This window comes from Terrapene carolina, unplaced genomic scaffold, assembly GCF_002925995.2.
Source record: "Terrapene carolina triunguis isolate 2854851 unplaced genomic scaffold, T_m_triunguis-2.0 Scaffold89, whole genome shotgun sequence".
Classification (NCBI taxonomy): domain Eukaryota; kingdom Metazoa; phylum Chordata; order Testudines; family Emydidae; genus Terrapene; species Terrapene triunguis.
In genome coordinates, this window is record NW_020664440.1 from 13905443 (window position 1) to 13924581 (window position 19139).

The 19139-nt window shown below is 40.3% G+C and overlaps 1 protein-coding gene across 3 annotated transcripts in view; it reads left to right on the forward strand.

Moving 5' to 3' along the window:
• Positions 1-19139, forward strand: part of ITPR1 (inositol 1,4,5-trisphosphate receptor type 1) — a 244452-nt gene that overhangs the window by 157560 nt on the left and 67753 nt on the right. For all 3 annotated transcript variants that reach the window (XM_024196743.2, XM_024196818.2, XM_026650249.2), the window contains 2 exons: positions 1458-1590; positions 2373-2563. In XM_024196743.2, coding sequence (XP_024052511.1) covers positions 1458-1590; positions 2373-2563 — 324 coding nt within the window. The remainder of the gene's footprint in view (positions 1-1457; positions 1591-2372; positions 2564-19139) is intronic.

The window sequence follows — 19139 nt, forward strand, 5'->3', positions numbered from 1 at the left end:
CCGAAGTACAAATCACTCCTCTTTTTACACTCTGTATTTTAATGGGTCTATTGCATTCTTTTGCATCTGTGTTTTAAAAATCACTTCTGAAGTTTTTAAACAAAAGCTTAACTTGTACAGCAGATGATGTCAAGCTACGTTGTTAGGGACATTTTGGATGGCTCTGGCAAACTACATTACTTGGCTTATGAACTATAATACAGTGTGCAGGGTGAATTTTGCCAGTGGAGCTCAAGGTCATTAAGATACTTCGTTTTGTTCCAGCTTGGATTTTTTTTCCTCTCTTCGTAAAATCATTTTTTACTTAAATCTCCTCAAAACCCCATGTATTTTTAATTGAAATATAGTCCCTGACCAATAATTTTACAGTTACTTGTCTCTGTCTTTACCTATAAAGGTCTTAAAAGACTCTCAAAATACCTGGTGTACCTGTTCATTGCTGGGCATGCTACCAACTCTTTTGTGTTACCAAAATAACCATGCAGCTTGCAGACATAGTGCTCAATTGTGGTCCCGGCTGTGTTCTTAATGACATCAGTAGGAGCAGTCTTGGGCCTATTAATGGTGGTTCAGATTCTGAGAGGTATCGCAGGCTCTCAACTTCCACTGATGAGCTGCATGTGTTCAGGGCTTCTTACCCAGAGTAGAACGTTGCTTGTGGCCTTCTAACTTTGAATATAGTTGAGCGGCTACAGATTATTGGAGGATTGGTGTCCTGAAACATGTAAGATCTCATGTGCTAGGATGCTGGCTGATCAAAATGACCCATCTGTATTTGCTGCAGGAAAGATGCTGTGCTTTTTATTTACTAAAGAGTTAGAAAGCAGTAAACTATTAATGGAACTGAGATTATACACAGATGGGTAGTGTCAACTAACTTGAATTATTTGGGGATGGGAGGGTGTTTCAGCTCTTTAATGTTCACAAAATGGAGTCTAAAGAGGTGGGATTATTCTCATAACATGTTATCTTAAACCATGATTTCATTCTCTTTCTCTCTCTTCGTGCCCTTTGCCAGAGTTCTAACAGTCCCCTTATCAAATCCCCACGGTTTTTTTTTTGGTGTTACTCAAATTCCATGTCTGATTTTAAAGTTGAGCCCTGGGTCCTTTTTAATGGACACCAGTAAAAATGCACCTTTGGAATAAAATCTCAATATTACACAAGCTAGAATTTTTTAGCGTGGCATGTGAACTTTAGCTATTGCTGGTATTTGGTACCCGTGACCTCAGGCGAGGCTTGTGGGATGGATATATAGTGACTAGGCTGGTCTGAAAATATCGTAGGATGTTCAATGAAGTTTTGTTTTGAAACATTCACGGTTTCAGTCCTTCCTTCCCCCACCACCTCTGGTGAAACTAGGCCAATTATAAGACCACTCCTGGTTCTCTTGATTGTTGTTCGTTCATTTATGCATTAAACTCAAATACTGATTTCATTACCCTGTTTGAATTAAGGGTGAAGCACTCAGGCAAGTGTTGGTCAACCGTTACTATGGCAACGTCAGACCTGCAGGAAGAAGAGAGAGCCTTACAAGCTTTGGCAATGGCCCGTTGTCTCCTGGAGGCATTTGCAAAGCTGGGGGAGGAGGTAGGATGTGCTCCCTTCTAATTAGTGATTTGTATGACTCTAGCCCGCCATATTGTCTGTGCTTGTTTCCGCATAACAAACTGAACATTTTACAGGTGAAGTCGCTTTTTTTATTTTATTTTTTTCCCTTTGAGAATCCCTCCCCACCCCCATGACTTTCTGTGAGTTGCATAGAAAAGGGCAACTTATTTCTATCCCTTCATAATAGGATTGGGAAGGAGTTCTACCCGTTTGCTCTTTGATGATATAATGTTGGTTTCAGAAACCATCCTAATTTTTTTTTTTTTTTTTAGCTCCTCTGGATTGTTCTCACTTCACATTCATATGGACTCTAGGAGAAGTCAGCAAACTTCTAATCTACAAAAACAAATGCTGTTGTTGAAAGAGAATACACTAAAATTAAATGTATAAATGAACGTAACTTTTTTCTGAGCTGAGAGTAGCCTAACTTATGGGCCCCGGGCGGTGGGACGTAGGCCCCGGGCTTCGGCCCTGGGTCCCAGCAAGTCTAACGCCAGCCGCGGTGACCCCATTAAAACGGGGTTGGGACCCACTTTGGGGTCCCAACCCACAGTTTGAGAACCCCCTTTCTAGACTGTATAAGCTCTTCATGAGAGAACTTGTCATTGTCTTTTGTACAGAGTTAAACACCTGATTGGCACTTTAAATTTTTCACGGTGTTAATTTATTAGGCTATAACATTTTACTCTTCTTTATTGGAGAATGAGTTCTATCAAGGGGTGAGTGAGTCTCAAGCTATTCATTGTGATTTACCTTTATAGGAGGGAGCTCCGGATCCAGTTCAATGAGTCGAGGTGAAATGAGTTTGGCCGATGTCCAGTGTCATTTGGATAAGGAAGGTGCATCCAACCTCGTCATAGACCTCATCATGAATGCCACCAGTGATAGAGTTTTTCATGAAAGTATTCTGCTAGCCATTGCCCTTCTGGAAGGTGGCAACACTACTATACAGGTAAGGAAATGGATAACAATGAGCTGATTACTAAAAACATCATCATTTGAAATTCCTTTTCTAAAATCCCAAGAAATTGACTGTTGCTTTGAGCTGTGACTAGATAATCTTAGACCTGAAGTACTGGGAAGTGTCAGTGCTCTCTGTATATTGTGTATTTTTGAGTATTGCAATATTTCAAGGTAATATGTCTTTACCCAGGTACTTTAACTTAAAAGTAGCTAGGTATCACTGACTTCTAAACGTTGGCTTTGTGTGGAAGCTCGGATTTGAGGTTATTAAGGCAGTATAGGCAGTATAATATAGTCAGTGGGACTACTTGCATGCTTAATTTTACTCAAGTGTGTAAGAGTTTTCAGGACTAAGCTTTTGTTTTTATCTGGCTTAAAATTGGAAGACACTTTACTTTGCGATAAGCCCCAGGTTGTAGTTAATTCCCTGACAGCGTTGCTCTCATTGGCTTACATGTCTTTAAATTTAGTTTGCTTTTATTGACTGAATTAGAAGTTTGTGCCAGCTGTCTAGACCTACCAGTTTAGGGTTTGTGTGCGGTTTGATGGGCATACAATAAAAAAGCCATGTGTCAAAAGCACAATTACTTTTGTTCTTCCACACATGAACCAATGCATTGCTGTGGCTAAACGAGCCTACAAAGGCTATCACAGAATATGTGATGCCTTATCATTGACTCTACGTTTTACTTAATGCACCTGTATTTGGGCTTCTGAAAATTGCTTGGAAAGTGCAGAGTTTTTTGAGAAATGTTGGTATGTGTGTATATTGTATAAATAGTCCAGAATGGGTTTTTCCCAATAGGTACAATAATTTAATTTCTTTCTATTCTGTGTCTGAATAAAATTATCAGTAACTTGGTAGTGCAGTTATTTTTAAACAATATACTTTTTTTTCTTTTAGAGAATTAAATATCAATTAAGTATTTCTCAACACTTAAGGTAATTGACATGTTTAGGTTTCTAGCTTAATGTCACAGCTGTAGTGCATGAATTTTAGAAATATTATCTCCAGAATGTTACATCCACTCCCCCAATGTTTTGTTTGTCTGTCTGCCTTATAGATTGTGAGATTTCCAGGACAGGGAATATTTTTTCTGTGTGTTTGCACAGTGCCCAGCACAATGGGGCCCTGATTCTGATTGGTCCCTTTCAGCACTTCTTTAACTAATGCTTGATGATGATGATAGACAAGCTGACTTGTTATAATTCACACACAAGTTTTCATAGCATTCATTTGAAATCAATGGAATTATATCAAGATGAATTTAGCTCAGATTTTTGCAAGTGGAGGGGGAGAATGCCAGGCTTTGCTAAAAGCCACAAGCTCTCAAGCTGTGCAGAAGACATCAGACTTTCTATGACCAGATTATCTAAAAGTGTTTATTTCCATTATTATTAACAAAAAGAATATGCACTTGTTACACCATGTGTTCTGGCAGGAAAAAAAATAGAATAAGGGACTCTAAAGTGTCTGGGAGTTAGCAGTTGTATTAAATCCTGAAGAACTAATAGTTATATCCATCATTGTATGGAATCAGAGACCCACAGCTCAGTGTGACGAACTGATGTTGCTTTGTGATGTTACCTCACTACGTGATACTCAGCCAGCATCGTTATACACAACGTCACTGTGCAACGTCAACCTTCTAATGTGGTATATTCGAGTAGTATGGGGAGAACCTGCGTGGCTCCTTCCAAATTTCAGACTCTGCACTCAGCACTCTGTTGCTATATGTATGAGCAAGAGGACATGGAGTGCGCTCGTTCATCAACATTTAGCTCACTCTGCCTGAGACAAAGGATAAAGAGCCCCACACCAACTTAAATTTTTAATAACAGCAATACTATTGCAGGGTGAAATTTATCTTCTCAAGTGTTAAATCTGAGCCTTCATCTTCCTAGCAATGCACAGGTATCTTCCCACGTCATATTGGTGGGTAAATCAAATTCTGTTCCAGTCCAGCAAGGATAAATCTATATTCCTTAGCTTATTCTGGAATTTGAAGCCTATGGACTGAATAGGGCCACCTCCCAGTTTATTTTGACTAGATGATCCAAGGGATCCCTTTCTAACTCTGATTTACATATAGTAGGGAAATCTTCCATCCATCTCCAAGGAGACATTTTTAACCAAAAAGGAAGACTCCCTAGTTTCCACTTGATGTGTATCACTGCACATGTGGGGGGATTGTAAATTAAGTATTTGCTGAGGAAGAAGTTGTTGGCGTGGAGCAGTTTTAGTAAAACCTCCTAACACTTTCACATCCGTACCTTACAACTCTGCCAATTTCTGTCATGATCTTGCCTTTTAAGATGCTACATCCAGCAAATTAGACTAACTTTTTCCATCTTCTCCAGCTCTACGGGTAAGTGCTCAGGGAGTGTCCCTATCTTTAGGAAAATGATCTGTGTAGCCAACAGCAGTTCAGAGAGAGAGCATACGTGTGTCTACGTGCACCAATGCAACTGTAGAAAATATCTCCTCTTAGTGAGGGTGTGGTTTGGCTTTTGGGGTTTTTTTTAGTTCAGATGAATTGATTCTATGTACAGAATTACACTGAGGTTTTATGCACCAAATCATTCACTGAAACCTACAGCTAGTGCTGTACAGAATACAAGGACACAGGCACGCCCAGGAGCTATTACTCATGCCCCAAACTACGAATGGGACTATGCTGAAAGTACCCTGTGAAGTAGTTGTGCCACAGATGAACTACTCGCCAAGGATTCCCACAGCCCAAAAGGCAGAGTGCCAAAGTGAAAAATGTGGCAACGTATGCAAAGGTCCCCATCTTGGCAGTTCCCTCCCACCCCCACTTGTTAGTTTAGATTGTGAGCTCTGTGGAGCAGGGAGTGTTCTTGCCTTGCTCAGTGCCTAGCACAATGGGGCTCTCTGATCAGGGCCTCAAGGTGCCGCTTCAGTATAAATAAAGTACATCTGTACTTCAGCTCTTTCTAATCTTTCAGCACTACCTGAGTCATTAAAAATAAAGCATCAAAATTTAATGTAGAAAAATGCCGACGACGGAGCTTAATTTCTGGGAGAACAGCTGGCTCAGAATTTACAAATCAAAATGAACTTGAAGGTTGATGTAGTAAAATCATGATTTCACTTCTCCCTCCCACAAAGTAATTACTAAATTATGGCTCAGTTAAATTGGTCTCCTTTCTGGGTGAGGTTAGTATAACCATGCTTCCCCTTCACACCTGGGGACAATGTTGCATCTAGTTGCCGAGAAAACTAGAAGGTTAAGGTGGTGAGCAGGTGAAACGAAGCTGCTTGAGACTTTGTTACAGAAGGTCTGCATTTGGTAGTCCATTCATCCACACTGCTTTCAATTCACATTTTTAAAAGAATCTCTCCCTTCTGCATAGGAAAGATTTAATAGCAGACTATGGCAGTGTGACGTTTCCTATTGTTAAGACTTCATTACTTCTACAAAACATGCTGCAGAACATTACTAGTCTATTATGAGGTATTATGAAAACCCAGATACACTTGTCAAAATGAACAAAGTACATTTGGTGGTGCACTATCTTTGCCGCCCTCTGCTTTTTTATTCACTTCTTCAATTTTGCAAATTTAGTGAGAACTTCATAATAGGTCTCCCAGTCTTTAGTGTGGATTTACGGAGATCCTACTGTAATTTTAACAAACTGCCATTAGAATAGTGACTCTGAGCTTTGTTAATCTTGTATCACAGACTATCGGTGCACATGTACTTCTAATTTTAACTTTCAGAAACTCCACCTACCAAAATTCTTTGCCTTGCAATTCTACACAAATTGATTATCTTCATTCATGACAAATGTATATTTATTATTAGCAGCTCTTATTTAACTATGGTATTCTCAACGAGCTCACACTACACTCTGTAGATGTTTTTACTGCATTCAAATTGAGAATGAGGAAACTATTGGGATACTGGCAAAATGGGTTACGCAAAATGACTTTCTTGGCAATGAGATCTGAAATGCTTCGTTCTTGCACGGTATTTTCTTACCATAGGTTTTTACATGGGAAATGAGCACAGAGTGCACTGAAGCAAAAAGTTTCCACTGACACACAGCGATTTAACATGTGATGATGCTCCTGTTAAAGTTAATAATGGGAGTTCCCGGGTAACTCCCATGTGCCTTAATGGGAGAAGAGAGCACTGTGTTATTGGACAAGGATAACTTAAATAGTTGTTGCTGCTAACTCTTTATGTTAGTAGATATTTGAGCACACTGGCTTCAGTGTTGCTGCATGTTTTATAATGGTGATGAATGAGTGTTAATTATTTCATTATTATTCTAATAGAAAAGTTGTTTTAACTGTGGAAATGACTTTCTGCTTCATTGAAGCATTAAACGATCAAGATGGATTTTCCTAATCCAGATTAGGTTAGTTCTGATTTCTAGAATACACGTGAGCATTTTCAGTATTTCTACTGCCGAGCAAGCTAATAGAAATTTCTAAGAAACTGTTTATTTTTTAAATTAGCTTATTGTTCCTATTGGAGTGAGAGATCAAATTTGCTATGGAAGCTCACCCCTGATTTAGCACCCTGGCAATTTATAATAGCACAGACGAGTTTGAATCGAAGGTCAGAAAAGGCAATAAATTAACTTGACAAATGTTACAGCTCACTGAACTGAAAATTATATAAGCTCCCTTATATTTTATGTAACTCCTAGTGTGTCTACCCACAGAAAGCTGGAACCTGTCATTTTCCCCTGGTGCTTTCCGAGAGATGGCAAAAACTCCTGAGAAATGCGTGGATAGGTGCTGTTTCAGAAATCACCTTCAGAGCTGTGTTATGTAAAAGAAGGTTCATACACACTCTTTCTGTAGTGCTGCTGGCCTGTGTGTGGCACCTGTTGCTACATACATTGTTTTCTTTGGCTTGCTTTGCACAATTTTGCTTTGTGATTTTGCTTGTAGGCAAGCTTAATTTAGAGCATACTTCTCTCCTTTAGAGCAGATCAGAGGGTAGTCTATTGCATATATAAACTTCAACACTGTGCATTTGCTTCAGTTAACGTAAACTCGGCAAGTGAATGACAGTGGAGGAAATTGCTAAAGACTTCTCCTATAGCACGTCTCTCGTCTGCCAAATAAAAATTATGTGCACCATATATGCTGTTTCACCTCCTGGAGTTTCAGGTTTCCTGGATCTGTGAAAGTTAATGATGAGTAAACTCCCTTACATAACTTCCTCTTCTCCATGGCAATTTTGGTCAGCTCACTTAATTAGGGATCTTCTCAAAAGTTAGATTACATGAAAAATAGGTTTCCCACGGCCACTCCCAAGTAGCGTTGTCAAGATCAAATAAAGTGATGAGACTGACTTCCTTTTGGTGAAGTATGTACTAAAATCCCACAAGAGCTTAATATGGTACCAGTCCTCAGGACTAGTATATCTGTTTTATTGCATATACTCTTACAGGTGAAACAACCCCAAACCATAATTCTTCTTTCCCCACTCCTGATAAGGGTGCAAATAGAAATTACATGGCAAAGGGGATTGATAATCAAACCAAAGTTCATTATATGCAGATGAGAAGTTGATTCCCCACATGCATTAATGATCGCACTCTGAATATTACTTTTAATTTCCATTAGTCCCTGCCCCCTACTACTCATTTCTCAGTGACTGCTTGCGTTTGGAATAGGAAGGGGTGGAACTGAGGCTGCTTAGGAGAGGGGAAAGAGGGTTCTTCTACGTCCCTGTCACATATGGAACTGCTTTCAGGGGCTAAGAAGTTATCTTACAGCGGAACTCTGTGTGGAACTCTATGGTGGAGATGTGAGAGCCAGATCTGGGAAGAGACGAGCAAGGAATATCCTCTAGCAACAGCACCCTGAAGAGTATGTGCTGTAGCGCCATACTACTAGCCCTGGGAGCTAGTGCCACAGTTATGATTACAGCATGCAGGCAAAAGTTAATGAAGCAGCAAGAATAAAAAACTGCTCTGGGCCAAGGTCTGGAGCTTACAGCGTAATTGTGATTCTTCTCTGAAATGTGACTGTAAAAATGGCATTGTGGTGTTCCATATTTGTGTCTTAATTTCCATATCACATCAGCTCGTTATACGTGCCAGCCCTGCAAAATTATCTGGGACCTGAGAGACGTGTTGGCTTCTTTCCTTCTTATGTATCCACACCAGTAAGAAAGATCCTTCAGGGCAGATTATGCTTTGGGACCATGGTGTGCCCCATTGCCTTCAAAGGCAATGGAGAGGAGCTCAGTAAAAAATTGTGCAGTCGATGCACAAGAAGGAGTAGTTGAGATCATTCTTTCTCAGCCGTGTTGCCAGTGCACAGGTGTAAAAAAAACATTTAAAGAGAAAATGTTGGTGACATTAAAGTCGCAAGGACTTTGAATGCACAAGGGGAGCAGATCTGCTAAGTAAAAAGGTGCCATTTTGACATAGTTGGTATTAAGAGAAGAAAAACATTTCATGACCTGGATCAGTGCTAAAAAGAACCAGTGGTAACCTTGAAAAATCACAGGTGCCAAATTCAAAAGTCATCTGATGTTGTAATTACCCAGGAGTTCAAAACATCAGTATCTAGACATGGTAGGTGGCATACCATTTAAAAACACACCATTCTGACCTACTACATTGCCTTTCCAATCTATTGCTCCTTCAGTTCTAACCTGACTTCTCAGGCCAGCAGCCAACCAGGACTAGTAAATCTACACCCAAAAGGATATGGGCATCCCATATCAATAGCATTTGTTGGGTGGAGAGTCATAGCTCTTTTCAGATCTAGTTGCCTGTGAGATATTGGCAGTGCCCCTTGCAGACGTAAACAGATGTGGTCCCTGAGTCTGCAGACAACCTGAAACAGTAACTCTGAGAGATGTGAACGGCACCATTCCTCCCACTGGGATGAATAACTTTGAAATGAAATGTCATGTTATGCTATGCTACTAAACCACTCCCCTCACTTTCCTTAGTGCCAGACCCTCCAATTGTGTCCTACCCAACTGCCAAAACCCTCAGCTTCACAGCCGTCATAATTGCTATTTATTTTCCATATAAAATTCTGCAGCACGTTGAAAAATTCCATCCTCTAAATGTACTTGAAGCAGAGGTAGAATCTCTAGACAGCTGCACTGGAATGCTTCAGGAGCCAGAGGCCTTGCTTGCAGAATTTAGGTCAACCTGGCTTCAGAGTGCACACCGGGTGATTTGAAATTAACCCTGAAAATTGGTCCGAGTTCAGGCAGTGAAGGGATATGCAAAATCAGGACCTTTCTAGGGATTCTAGTGCCCTAAGCAAACTGCCATCCCTTCCCAGTCCACAGTGACTGGTTTGCTGCTCCTAATATTTTGCTACTCTAAGCAGCCACCTGTTTTGTACCTTCTGACTAAGGAGTACTGATCAGAGTGATGTGGATTTTTTAAAAATGGGCATTGTCCAGTTTATTAAAATATGGAAGATGTATTTTGTGTGTTTAAAAGCTACTATTCCAAAACTACTCAACATTCAATTGCATGTGCACACACGAAATATCTAGGTGATACCAACTGCTTTGTGGTCCAGTGTCTTGAAAGTTGTCAAATGAAGTATGTTGGTGGACCATTACAAATGCTTTCTAGACCACTAAACTCTTGCAAGTAGGAATTGTCAGATTTTTCTTTCTGACCAACGGTTCAGGATCACTAATGCTTTAACTGTAGAAAAACTGGTTGTTTTCTTTCTTCATATGTGTAGTATACATTTGTCTTCGCGTTCGTGTGCGTGTAAATAAAATGTGCATGCGGGGGTATTTATATAAATCAATAACCAATTTTTTTTGGTATAGGGTTAAATCTGAAAAAAAATATTCTCAAGACAGATGCAACTTCTGTTTAGAAAACTAATATCATCCTGTGTTGTCCATACGAGCTGGTCATCTACATCTTTCATCATGAAATTATTAGAAACTTTTTCCAGGTACAGTACTCCAAAGAATGTCACTGTTGGCTTTGGTGACACTCCAAACAAAACTGCTGCTTCAAAACTTTCCCTACACAGAGAGGTAGCATAATTCTCAGCAAACATCCATGCCATCAATTGTAATCTCCTTAGGGCAGCAGTCTTGTCCTCTTCTTTGTCTATAATTCGTCTCTTATGCCAATGGGTACTATATCAATGATCTATGTATTGTGTAAATGTTGCAGGATGTATCCCAGTTGATCTGGTCACACTGTAAATCATCATTAAGTCAACACATGTTGCACCATATCCCTGATTATCATGTGGGCAAGGAGATTTTACACTGCAAGCTGTCTGGGGCAGGGACTGTCATATATGTATAAGTATGTACGCGTGTGCATACACATACTATCTATCACACTGGGCCTTTAGACACCACTATAGTATAAATGATAACTGATAACATTACTGCACTGGGAACTGAAGATTGAATAGCTGCTACGAAATCATTCCTGCTCTTGTTTGATTAAAAGAATTTCTTTATCGCTGGACGAGATAAAGCTACCAGATAGAAGTGCTCAGCTTGTGAACGGGGTGGGTAAGAAGGCAGTATAGTAATGGAAGAGGGTATTGAACTTGTGGACGCTTTCCACTCTGTTATTGATGTATTGCGTTTTGCAAGTAATCAAGCATCCGTAATCAAGACAGCAGCTTCCTGGAGCCTAGCATCACTGACTCTGCCCTTTGTAATATAGCATTTATGTGGGTGAAAAATGAGGATGGGGAACTATATCAGAGCCTGAATGTTAAATCTCCTCACCATGGTATGATCTCTGTAGACCTATATAGTGTATTATTTAGAACTGCATGGTCTCATATATCTGTCTTGGAGTAGCTCTGGGTCAGTTCAACAGTCAGTAGATGTCATTCTAAAATTATAAGGAATCGAGAAAGTAACTCGCTAATGCTTAATATATTGCCTGTATTCCCCTGTCTGTGAAATCTATATCCTTAAACTTTTAAGATGATCCCTAACAGGATTAAAGTCCTCAGCAAGCAGGCAGAGGCAAGCTATTCAGAAAAACAAGGTCATGCTGCAGGGTTTTGTGTGTGTGTGTGTTTTTTTTTTTTTTTTTTTTTTTTTTTGGTAAGCACAGGAATCAACAAAGAGATGTTATATAACTTCTATTTATATCCTACTTGCTCACTAGCTGCAGGCATACAAGAGTAGCTGAGAAGGGAATTTAATGAGCTCTCAGGGCTTGCTCACCTTCCAGAGCTGGTAGGAGCCAGCTTGTTTTTGAAGTGCGTCAGCAAATGAAACTGGTGGTGGGTGGGTGGTTTGGGTAGGTGGACTGACTTGTTGCTATGGTTTTCTTTAATTCCCCTGTCTCTCAAGAAGATCTTACACCTTCTTTGGAGTCCGTAGACTTCCGTGTTTCTCACACCTCCTCATGGCTCTCGAAGGAAGCGGGATACATGCGTTTCCATATAAGAGCGTTACATGGATCACATATGTGACCTGTTGTGTGCATGGGTGAACGCTCTTATGCCTGTGGAGAGGAACTCAAATAAAAGCCCTGTGTCGAAAGTAAGTCAGAGCCCCAAGTCTCCCACGCTTTTAGAGCCATCTGCTCCATGTTTGCAGGAATTTTAACCCCCAAACTGAACAGGCACATGCCTACTGATGAGTCACCATTGTTGCCTTGTTGACTTCCCCGTCATCTCAGTTCACCTCATTGCCCCTGTGCTTCTTTTTTACCTTAGTGTCTCGTGTGAATTATTTGCCAGTTTAAATTGGAGATTGTCAAGCTTTTAAATGCCGCATTTGGAACTGCGTGTCTAATACAAGGGGTCTTCCAGAAACAAGTGGCTTAGCTCTCCCACCTGATTTCATTGTATTGTTTGTGGGGGAAAAATACCATAAGTGGATCTGTTACTAAACAATTAGGTCCCTCCCCGAGAGGCTCCTGAATCAGATTTGTTGTTCGGGGGACAGTGTTTCCAGTTCAGAGTATAGCCCTGCAGGGGAGCATCAGTAACATAAGTGTGCTCTCCATGTGCGTGTGTGTTTGCAGAATATGTAGCTGGTATTGCTACTGTGATGGTGTTCCCTCTGCACTTGCAGTGGTTAAAGGTGAAGTGTAAAACTATGCTGAAAAATGGCTAGTTGTGCATTCAGCAGATATTCCTTATGGGCTTAATTCAGGCTACAGAACAGGTTCAACCCAGAAATATTTTAATTAACAAATGTTAGGTTCCATGGGACTAATGGTATTACTAAGGACACAGAATGATGGATTTTTAGCAGACAAGGAAATACCAAAGGATTTCTTAGAAGTATCAGAAAGAATTGTTTGTTTAAAAAAAAAAAAAAAAAGAAAGAAAGAAAAGTTTACTTTATTCTGTGCTGAAAGCCCTTACAGCCTGGCTAGGGAGAACATAAAGGGTTTGTTTCAGTACTTGACTCAGTGCTTATGTTAGCTTTGCAGTTTATTTTTAAAAGTGTGAAATACGGATGCCTTGAAGTACAGTCTGGCTAGATGAGGTGGGGGTGAGCTTTTTTGCAAGTACACCTTCATAAAACTAGCACAGAAGTTTTGTAATAGTTCATAGTGGTAGCCCACCAGGATAACCAAGACAAGCTAACTTCCACTTAGTCATTTCTCTCTGACATTGGAGTAAAAGATCTGCTGATTCCAGGCCAGAGAGGTAATCTTTTTCTCAGTAGCTGAAGGGACTTTCCTTTTGGAAACATCCCTGCGTGTCAAGTTCATCATTGAACAATTTCTCATGAAACCAGTCTTCATTGATTAACATTTAGCTCTATATGGAGGGGGGAGTTAGTTTCTACCAGCTCAACATAAGCCTTTGAGTTTTTGCCAGGTTTACTTTAAATTAACTGTTTGGTTGTTGTTAAACCATGACTGATGTTTTCCTGAGAGATTCTCACCCTACTAATTCATGGGATCTCCCAGAGTTTGTACTTGTAAATTTACTTGAGGAGGTCTGTCAAAACTGTGATTTAAGGGTGTGGTCCAGAAAACATTCTGTCCTTCTAATGCCAAAGGCACTGTCTCATTGGGATCTCAATCTTCAGAAAGGAGAGTGAGTTTGAACCAACACACTTTGCATACAGTGTTTGTTAAATAGGTTTTGATAATACTTCTTACCACATGAGCGTGCAAACAGAGCATATAATAGAGCCTATAATTATCAAGTCTGGGAACAGAAGCCAAGCTATTTGATGTGAGAAGCACGAATGTTCATCTTTCCGGTTTCTTGGTTAACAATACAAACAGCTGTGACTTCAGGGCAAGTCTGGTTAACAGTTAACTGAATAGATTAATGTGTTCCCAGAAAGAGTGACAAACATACACATAAAGACGTGAGCAAAACCTGATAAGCCTTTGAAAAGTGAGAACCAGACACAAACTGCCTTCAGCTGGTCCCTGGCATTCTAGGTTTTTCCACTTGGCAATCCTTTGTGCTGATTCAGTGTGCACAGGCCCACATGTAGTTAAGCAGGTTATTGTGTTTAAGTTGGCTGAGCCTTTACTGCCCTTTGTGATGCTGTAGTTCTTCAGTTTGCTCTAAAATAAGACCTCAGTCAGTAAAGTTTACAACCTGCCATGTGATTCCGCATTAGTCTGCAAAGGGCAGATAGTTGGTTTAAATTGTTAACTAAGCTGCTTGCTATCCATTGCTGAGGCATGAAACATATTAAGAACCACTTGTGCACACTATTGCAGTTACCCTAGCTCTGTAATTCCATCTGTCTAAGCTTCTTCCATTTTGGCCAGCTGCATTTTTTATTGTTAGGTTCCAGAGAATCCATCAGGCACTAAGATGCATCTAAGTTTCACCTCTCTTCAGGGTGCCTGAAATTGAATTAAACTATTAAGTTGTGAGAGTTGTGGGGAGGAGAGTGGGGTTGGTTTTGTTTGTTTGTTGTTTGTTTGCTTGCTTGTTGCACACTAGGTGAATCATTCTGATAGTTTATTATTTATTATTATTCAATTCTGGTGTCCACATTTTTAAAAGAATGGTAAAAAATTGGAGAGGGTACAAAAACGAGCCACAAAAACTATTTGAGGGTTGAACAAAATGCTTTATAGTGAAAGACTAAAGAGCTCGGTTTAGTTTATCAGAAAGAAAATTGAGAGGAGACTTAAAGTGTGTAAGTACTTCCTTAGGGAGAAGATACCAGGTATCAAGGGTTCTTTAATGGAGCAGAGAAAGCTACAACAAAAATCCAGTTGCTGTAAGCTGAAGCCAGACAAATTCAAATTAGAAATTAGACACAAATTTTTAAAAGTGAGTGTGATTAACCACTGAAACAAACTACCAAGGGAAGTGGTGGATTCTCCATCTCTTGATGTTTGTTATCAAGTCAATATTGGATTCCTTTCTGGAAGTAATACTTCAGCCAAATACGAATTATTGGGCTTAATACATTTCACATAGTTACCCATGTAATGGCCTGTGTTATACAGGTGGTTAGACTAGATGATATAATGGTCCCTTCTGGTCTTAAGCTCCGATGAATTATTGTTTGTACTCCAGTAGCTCCTAGAAGGGGTAGTCATGGGCCAGGACCCTATTGTGCTAGTATATTAAATCATTTGGATGTGGCTTTAGTCCCTTTTGCCTGCAAAATGTTTGATAGAACATTCTATAGATAGTTTGGGGGGGGGGGGAACCACTGTTCTTTTAAGCCATTTGGTGTTAAACTGTTCAGTAGCTATGTAATCCAAGCCTGTTTTCACCAAATATAATTTGCATTAGTAGGGTAAAGGTGAAGGTGGGGTTCCTATTTGGTCAGTGGGTTCCTTGTTTCTTCTTGAAGAAGAGGGGTTAGTGGCTCGCAAAAGCAAGGAGAAACTATGCTTTTAGCAAAGATTTCACAGGTTTTTAGCAAAGATTTATGGAACACTTTCCCCTGTGACGGTTTTTATATAGACTATTTGCATTAGCTTCAGATGAATCTATCAGGCTGATTCTCTTTGAATAAGGATGGTGACCTGTGCTGGATTCCTCTCCTTTCCAATCCCCTGGAAACTAACCCAGCCTCTTGCTATGTGTCAAAGTGCAGTAAACCCTGGAGACAGCTGAAAGGTGCTGTGTTCTGTGTGGCTCGCTCAACTCTGATACCTGCATGGAAATCATCTACTGCGGAAATGCAGATTTTCCTCAGTTCACTGCAGGAGTTTGGACTTGTGAACCTTTAGCTTCAAACCCAACAGGGGGGAAAAAAAGGATTTTCCTTCTCCTTGTGTGTGTCTATATCATTTAACAGAAGCAGCCTCTAACTTTTGAGTTGGCTCAGTAAACTTTGAAAGTTATTATGAATGGTTTGTGGCAAATGCTCAAAGGAAAGTCTCTCTATTGTCTTGTGTGGTGCAGCTGAATATCTCCTGTTGTGGATGTTAAATGTACGCAGTATATAAATGTGTTGGGTTTCTTATTCATTCTGAGGCTATAGCAATTAATCACAATCAGGTTGCCCCTGGTGTCGGAAAGGAGTCGTGACTCAGTTAATTGTGTGGCCACGAGTGGCTGCATTTTGGGGATGTGTTGCATTTCATTGATGTAAAATTTGTTTCTAAGGCTGTGTTTATCGAATCCAATGTTCATGAAACAAACCACATGACCTCCTCTTCTCCCCCGTGTATCATATGATATTTCTTGTTTCATGGCAAATGACTGTTATGAAACCGAATACTGTCTGATCATCACTGAATTCTGCAGACACGGACAGCTGATCCAGTGTCAATATGCAGGTTTGGTAACCGTCCCAATCCTTGTGACTGAGCATATTCTTGCAGCGTGCTTGGCTTGAATATTTTATTTTTTAAGGAGCTCCTCCTACTAAAGGGCTAGGGATGCTTGTGCAACATGGTTAAAAACAGCAAACGTGCTTTTAAAAAAGCCTAGTTGGCATTTGAAATAAAACCAACCAATTGAGGGGGACCACTGCTAGAAATGGAGAGAAGAAGGAAGTGGCAAGGGAAGGAAATAAATATGGGGCAAACAGAGCACATCTTAAAATGGGACCGGACGAGGAGCTTTTCTCAATATGCGGGAGAGGTGGGTTGATATGGGTATGAAAGGGGCACTCTAAGGTCCAGCTCAAAGGCACAGCTGCTTGTCTCAGCCATTCAGATGTGCTCATGACCTTAAGATCTAGGTGCCAAATGCTACAAGGCAGTCGCCTTCCAATCTAAGATATTGTAATGGGATTTCTAAACCGCAGGCGGGGTGCGAATGTAGATATGAGTCAAGAAAAATCTCACAAAGGAAGTCTAATGTAGTTGTATGGTTACGGGTTTTGAAATCCAGCAGATGCCAGCTAGTCTGCCCTTTGATAGTCGGACATGTGACGGGCACAGGACGGGGGTGATATGGACGCAGTGAGCTCACGTTTATGCAGATGTGTTGACTGCCTAAATAATCTACCATGTGTTACACTTGTGCTGACATGGGTCATCCTGACATAAGCTTCCAGGGTCCCAATTGTGACTGAGCTTCTCATCCCCACTTTGTCCCTGGAGTTTCAAAATATCCTACTGGAATATGCTCCCTTTTAATGGGAAAGGCCATAATACAGTACAGTCCACTGAACTCTGTACTGTGGGGCACAGCTACCCACCCTGTTCTTCAATCAAGAGTCTACAGGTCCCAGCTTAAAATCCTGTCTCATTCTGAATAGTCTAGCTGACTGCCCAAGGTGGACTGTTACATGCTGGGAGCTGTAGTTTGTGTGCTGCCCAGCCCTATCAAAGATGAGGTTGGGTGCAGTCCGTTCTCATCTATGCAAATTAAATGCAGCCCTTGAGCTCACAGCAAGTTGCCTATGTGGCCCTAAGTTGGGCAAATGGGGCTAAACTTTCCCTCACCTTGGCTGGCGAGAACACAGATGGATCCCATCACAGCCAAAGCTAGTGGTGCTTTTATGACCTTCAGGATGGCAATTCGTTGTTTCTTATCCCAGAGCATTGTGCCTGAATGCATTTGCCTGGCCAACAGACACAGTCCTCCTGTCTGCAAGTCAGAATGCTGGTGCTCTGCATCACCTGACGGAAACTTTCATTTCTTTCAGAGGTGTTCCCATAACAATGTTAACTTTCTAACATAAGTTTGGGACCATATCTGTGAACAAGTTTTAGATTCTCTCTCTTATACTTATCATCTACTACTACCTGCTCCAGCACAACTTGCAAAATCACACCTCTTAAAATACAGTATCTTGGTAGCTCAGCTGGCTTGGGGTTGACTCATGTGTGAAGGTGATGGGTATTCTGACCTACATTGAAACAATCATTTTGTGACAGCCATTAAACGCACGCATGACATGCAAAAAATGCTTTATTGGAAATGTTCACTGGGCTAGTTTTTCTCTGACGTGCAATGGAAAATCTGTTAAAGCACCCGAACAAAAAAAGCAACACTTCTGAATCTGTCAGCAAATAACCATTACCAACATGCAAAATATTTATTTCATGCAGTTTATAGAGAAAAAACTTTTTCTTCACCACTCCTTCGTGTTGAGGAGGCTTTTTCTGAAGTAGAAGGTTCTTTATACATGCAATCAACTAACACAAAACACCAGCGTGAGAGGCAGAAACTCTTGTTTCTCAAACAAATTTTGTAGGCAACAGTCACCCTTTCTAAAACTGATACCTTTATTGCTTTTAAAATGTCATTAGTAGTTTTCTAGGTCTGATTCTTGCTTATTTGTATTAAAGTAGCATGTAGAACCCCCAACAAAGATCAAAGCTCTGCTGTGCTAGACACCTAAAGACACCTAGTAAGAGACAGTGCCTGCTCAAGAGTTTACAGTCCAAATAATCAAGACAAAGGTATAGTATTCTTTGTATCTTGGACAAGTCCAAAAATCATTGTGAGGCAGGTCTTGATTATCATTTTACCTGGACAGATCCCATCAAGCAGACCAATCTGATTGGTTAGTCCAAAATAACCAATCTAAAATTAATATTACCTACATAAATACCTCTTCATTTAAACACACAGTCTAGGTACATGTCCAATGGAGAGCAGGGAAGGGGTAGCTTTAAAGTCTTTAACTTAACATTTAATACATGGCTTTTGGTCAGTGAATCATTCTGGAAATATCATTTGGGTTCATGTGTCAATTAATGCTGTTCTTATCAAAAATAGCAAATTCAGAAATAATATCAAAATATGTATAAATCTCGCCATTCCAAAGGATCCCAAAACAATTCACATGCTGACCCTGGGCTCATCACAGTGCCTCTGGAACAATGTACCTCTCAATGTCACTAGATACTAGAAGTGGGATAGTCATTTGTATCACCATCACTGATCGTCATCTGTCCACCATCACTTATAGACTTTCTCATCATTACTGCTTTCCATGTTTCTCCCTGTTATTGAGTACCTAGGATCTTTCTTTTAATATTTTCCCCCAAGAGATATTAGCATGCTTTTTTCCAGGCTGAATGTCAATTTTTTCCCTATTTCTAATCTCTTTAGAGGCCTGTTGATTAATCCTGTCTTACTTGTACTTAACACCTTCTATATCATGAACATGTTGAGCTTTTTGCTAATGATCTGGAAAGGGAATACATCTTAAATAGAATGGAAGCTAAGACCAGTCCCTGTG